The 5,797-nt window shown below is 42.5% G+C and overlaps 2 protein-coding genes across 2 annotated transcripts in view; one reads left to right on the forward strand and one right to left on the reverse strand.

Moving 5' to 3' along the window:
• ctnna2 (catenin (cadherin-associated protein), alpha 2) overlaps positions 1 to 5,797 on the forward strand; it is a 462,098-nt gene that overhangs the window by 331,491 nt on the left and 124,810 nt on the right. The gene's annotated exons all lie outside the window — the stretch shown is intronic.
• LOC107692175 (leucine-rich repeat transmembrane neuronal protein 1-like) overlaps positions 1,139 to 5,797 on the reverse strand; it is an 11,278-nt gene continuing 6,619 nt past the window's right edge. Inside the window, exon 2 of the mRNA XM_016491135.1 lies at positions 1,139 to 3,722. Coding sequence (XP_016346621.1) covers positions 3,119 to 3,722 — 604 coding nt within the window. The 3' untranslated portion in view covers positions 1,139 to 3,118. The remainder of the gene's footprint in view (positions 3,723 to 5,797) is intronic.

The following is a 5,797-nucleotide window of genomic DNA, read 5'->3' on the forward strand; positions in this document are numbered from 1 at the left end:
GTCAAATAAAAATAAAGAAAATAAGAACAAATAATCTAACTACAAGCAACAGCACAAATAAATAAACAGTGAAAAAAGATACAAATAAAATAAACAGTGTTTTTCAGTTTTTTTAGGTAGGTCTAACATAGTTTTTAGGTACAGAAATTGAATAAATCAAATGTAAAATAACATTGCATATTTGACTGTATAAATTAAAGATTAATCCTTAAAGTTACAAAAGTTATTCAATCAAGAGCAGTGAGTGATTTCCGTGTTGTTGCTGTTTAATTAACTTTAAGAAAGTGCTGTCACTTTAAGAGAACGCACTGATCCAGTGCACTGATACTTTACGTTCAGCCGACTATGTCTGCTAGGATACTCACCAAGACGGGCATTTTGACATAATTTTTGTGGGAATTTGTCCATTCAAACACAATACTTCAAAGAGAGCTTAATATTTGCGCTCGTTCTGAGACGCGGGTTCACGCGCTTCGGATGAGCGCACACAGATTTTCTCACTGTGTGCGCGAGTTCGCGTCTTCTGGCTCTTTAATATTTAAACTGGCAAGGCTTAAATGAGTTTAGTTTAAACACAGATAGCAACGTGTGCTGTTCTGGTCTCACCTGCACTATCAACACGTGATGACGGCATAAATGACAGTTATTCCAGCATACAACACGCGCATTGGACAAAGAGTGACTGGTTTGTCCACGTATTGTTTTTTTTTTCTCTCATCGCTCTTGTTGTAATGTATTGGGAAGCCAGAATTTGTATCCATCAACAGAAACATGCATTAGCCGAACTCTTAACATACCAAATTACAGATGCATTGTCAGATTTAAGTTGAACCGCGGTCCTAGTGCATGCCGAACCGTGTGTGGAGAACCGTACGGATCGATTTTTTTACCGAGAACCATTGCACCCCTATTAAAAACCCAACCACAGGTTGGAGTGTACATATTTAGTGGTTTGTTTCAAAATATGTCATGAACAGTATCGTTCATTAAATGAAAAAGGGGATGGAAAGATTGTAGTCCAAGGAGTGTCAGACCAGATGTTCTGAATAATGCATCAATGTCTTCACCTGACAGAAAACAAGCAATAAATAAATAAATAAAAAACAGCATGACTAGATTAATCAGGAAACGGCAAAGCGTGTCACATTGCGTATCATTTACAACAGTAGGAATACATTTTATTGGTTTAGCTTGGCTTAGCTTCATATATGCATCAAATACAGTGCTGAAAATAGAACAGTTTCATATCAAGTATTAAAGGATTCAAAGGGGGCGGGACTTTGGAATTCATAATAAAACTGTTTGATTTGATTGTAAAAATATTTGCTCAGCCTTAAATGGTCCCTTTAAGGCATATCCTAGTCATACTTGACAAATTAATACTTCACACATGCAGCTCGTCAGAACAAACTCAATTCCACCTTTTCAGGAGATGACACAAAAACAAAATCACACCCACTTAAATAGTCAAAATGTGAATGCATACACATACATGCACTCTTACACCCACATTCACACACAAACACACACATGAGTAGTGCCTCATACACACCATCTTCACAGTGGCATGTCCCCTATACTTACTAAACAAATCCATCACTATAACAGCCAAGTGAGTGAGGTGTTGACTCACAAAGTGAGATCTCCCTTTTTAGAATCAGTCTGATTTTGTTGTTTAGTCCAGATAATTTACGCTGTTGTGGTAATCCTGAGCTGAGTTTAGAGAATGCATATAGACAAGCAACAGGCATATACAAGAAGACACACAAAGCCTGGGGAAGAGAAATTCAAGGGTTTGTTGCTGCGGTATCTCGTCTTTCTCTACTGCTGGTATGAACACTAGGGAGCAGCCTGTACCTTCTCTCAGAGGCCCTGTGCTTTCACCAGTGCAATAGCCACTGATGTGGGGTGTGCACAATCTAACAATCCGTCAGGATGATCACTCACACAATAACAATGGCTTACCACAGGACATCATGTCACACCTAAACAGAAAGCCGCAATTGAATATACATCTAGAATTTGCAAAATAAACAAAATAAAACAAAACAAATCATCCAAAAAAAAAAAAAAGGATCACACCCATTTCAAGTACATTTAGATTTGAATGTTTAAGACCTCCTCTCACTCCTTTTACCCCTTGGTTGAGGATCTTTTTATGTGTTGTCTGTGAAGTCTGTGGAAGCAGTGAAGGGAATTAAGGTCTTAGACACTCCTTGTCTTGTTTATTTGCACAGCATACAAATGTTTGACTTTATCATGTGAGATCCGATCAAACCGCATTAGCCTGTCTTGTTTTTGCTAGTTTGCTTAATCTATTTAGGATAGGTACAAGTGGGACAACTGCAACAGCCATAACAATCAAGCTTTGCACAGTGATTATATCTCGGGGAGAGACGAGGAGATCCGAACCTTAGACTGAGGCTTAACATTTGAAATGAAGTGAAGCGCTCCCAACAGGCCTGCTTATTTACATCCTGAAATACTGCAGAGCTCTCTGAACATCTTTCCCCGCGATCACAGACAAAAAAAGCAACCCTCCAACTCACCTGCAAAAATGAGTACTGTGAATTGCAATTCATTTATTTAAACATTTGTATTTTCCTCTTCTTTTTTTTCTCCATAGATTACAAAAGAAATAAGATAACATCTTGCATTTTATCCCCACTCTTGCATTTCTGCTGTTAACATATTTTACATATAATCTTTTTTTAAAGGTTTATTTGTTTTGTTGTTTTCCTCTCCAATTTTGTATGTTTGTTACAACAGTAAAAATTATGTTCTGGATGTCCTCGATACCTTTAGAAAGTCCTAGAATATCCTGAAGTAGAAAGACACATTAAAGCTCAAATATCCACTCTTCATAAGAGAAGCCAGGACAGGTCAACATAATTATTCCACATCTTTTGCATCAAGTACACAGGTGTTAGAGTCAAATTCTCCCACAAGGCTTTGAGGCTGTTGAAATCAGCACTAAATCCCTGTTTTTAGTCCATTTGCACTCAATAAATGTTAGCTTCCTCCTGAGAGCAGCAAAATTAGGTGCCAAGTTAATGTGTGTTCCATATCCATTCAAACTTTGAAACCACCGATTTTTAAAAATGACATGGGTGGAATATCACACCTCGCACTCTCGAGATGGCTGCTGCTGGCACGTGCAAGAGCCGTACTCGTTGATGATGACAAGTGCCCCCTCGATATGGTTGGGTTTGTAGTCAACGTAGTACTCGGATGCAGATGTAGTAGCCATCTGCTGCATGGTCTGCTTCTGCTTCTGCTTGCGACGCTGGCTGGTGAAGCACCGCCTTAACTGCCTGATGCCTGCCGGGAAACATTTCCAGGACACATAGAGCATGAGGACCATGATCAGGAAGGAGAAAATGAGGGCCATGGTGCCTGTCACCACCTTATGAATCTGCATGGTGCTCTCCAGGTCATCAGCAGATGCAGTCACCGTTAAGGAGTTGGTGACCATTTCCCCGCCCTCCACGTCCTGCAGGTCATAGGTATTTCTTGTTGACCCATCGTATATGAAGCCTCTGGCATGGTTTCTGGTAGCGGTGAAGGTCTGCGTTGTTGCTTCTACATTGTCCTCGCATAACTGGAAAGCGTAGACGGCATCCAGTATGTCCTCACCCTGTGCAATGTCCGGGCTGGCGCACAACAAGCCACTGTCACGTTGTCCCTGGAAGTTGCTAAGCCAGGAAGCCAAGGCACAGACATTCCGTTTATTAGAGTCCAGCATAAGAGTGTTAAGGTTGGGTACACTCTCGAACACATGGGGCTCAATGTACTCAATCTCATTGTTGGAGAAGTCAATCTTCTCCAAATGGTCCCAGGTCCAGTCAAGGGTGCTGACCACAATGGTGGCCTTATTGTTTCGCATGTAGAGGGTCCGCAGGGATATGAGGCGGGGGAAATGGGCCAGATTGACTTTCACCAACTCATTGTGCTCCAGATGCAGCTCAGTGAGCTTGAAGAGTCCGGCAAATGAATTACGTGCCAGGCTCTGCAGCTGGTTGTAACCCAGATCCAGGAATTGCATGCTCCTGCAATCCTGGAAAATCCGCACAGGGATGAATTTAAGGGCATTGTAGCGCAAATGTAAATTGGTAAGCTTCCTAAGGCCATGGAAAAGGTCCGGCTCCAAGGATTGAAGTCTGTTATAAGATAAATCCAATATTCGCAGGTTGGGCAGAGGTCTGAAGGTCCCGTTGGGTAGGATTTCTATCCGGTTGGTACTCAGATCCAACTCTTTAACCCTTCGCAGCCTCTCAAAGGCGTTCTCCTCTACAATCTCAATATTGTTATGATCCAAGTAGAGCCAGGTAAGCTGCGACAGGCTAACAAAGTCCCCTTCCCGAAGCTCAGAGATGTTATTCTCACGCAGGGACAAACCAATGGCACTGCTCAGGTTTTGGGGGATGTCAGTCAGGTTGAGCCCTTCACAATACAATAGCTTGTTGTCACATCGGCACGGCCTCGGACAGCTCCCGCCCACCAACGGAACTATTTTCAGAACAATGCCCAGGGAGCACAGTATTAGCCCAGGGGGCTTTCTTAGTGGCCACTTTAGGTACAGACCAATTAGGAGGAAATCCATTAGCATGAATATCCTGCAGTGTCGTAGAGAAAAAGTCCATTGAATCTTTCAGATCTTGGTCATTTTAGATTTTGTGATTTGTAACTCCCCAAATCTTTTCAGTTGATATATATTTATAGAGAATATGGATGGTGAACTGGTACTTAAAGAATCAAGAAATCCTGCCACATTGAAAGGAGAAGAGCGACGGCAAATAAACGACAAGTCACTTTGCTCATGTTAGATCAGAGAAAGGAATAGAGAGACGAAGGTACAAAAAAAATTGCGCTCCTCGAGAATCAGTCTCACATGAAAGGATGCCTACTCACCCCTTTCCAGAGGCTGACAACCTCTATTCAGTTGATCCCTTTGTGCCGACACTAATTATGTGCGAAACTAAAAAAGACCCCAGTGTGGTACAAATTCAGCCCCCACTCCTTTTCATCGGACACCAGATCCTGGCAGACTTACAATGTCTTAGTTCTCCTCGTGTGAAAGAGCCAAAAAGAGAGCGAATCCAAGTGGCATTCAGCAGGCTGGTAGGAAGTGCAAGTTTCCCGGGCTGCATGCATGAGCGCTGTCCTCTCTCCACCGCTCATCTGCATTGACTGCTGCGCTGATCTGTGGGAAAGACGAGCGGGGGAAAACGAGCATGAAGGAGGGAATATTCCACTCCAAAATCTCACTCTCCCTCTTTTCCTCCCTTCTCGTCAAAGACTCCCGATCTGTCGTCGCAAATCACCATCCATAACCTAAAGTGATCACTGACCTGCACAATGTACATTGAGTGAAGCTCGTTGGCATTCTGTCAGTGCTCGTTTAATTTCTTCACAATTATACACATGCAAAAGCTGTGTGATCAGCATCATACAGCTCTCTTTTTTCTTTTTCCTGTCTTTTTTAATTCTTTGTATAGCAGTGATATCCAAAGATCATTGATGATAGTGTGTCTAGTAAGACTCAAATCTTCAGCAATGTCTTCTTTGTATGAAGCTCATTTCCTGTGGGCTGCGGAGGCTGTAGATGCTGAGGCTGAAGGCAGGCGAGGTGTATAGGGAGGAGAGAGATGTTCGATCCCTTGCAGCAGACTAGTGCACTGGCAGTGCATGCAGAAACACCTTCTGTTCACTGAGTGTCGTAAGCCACTCACAATTCAGCCCAGGCGCGCTCTCTCTCTCTCTCTCTCTCTCTCTCTCTCTCTCTCTCTCTCTCTCT

The sequence above is a fragment of the Sinocyclocheilus anshuiensis genome, unplaced genomic scaffold, assembly GCF_001515605.1.
Source record: "Sinocyclocheilus anshuiensis isolate Anshui unplaced genomic scaffold, SAMN03320099.WGS_v1.1 scaffold322, whole genome shotgun sequence".
NCBI classification, from domain to species: Eukaryota; Metazoa; Chordata; class Actinopteri; order Cypriniformes; family Cyprinidae; genus Sinocyclocheilus; species Sinocyclocheilus anshuiensis.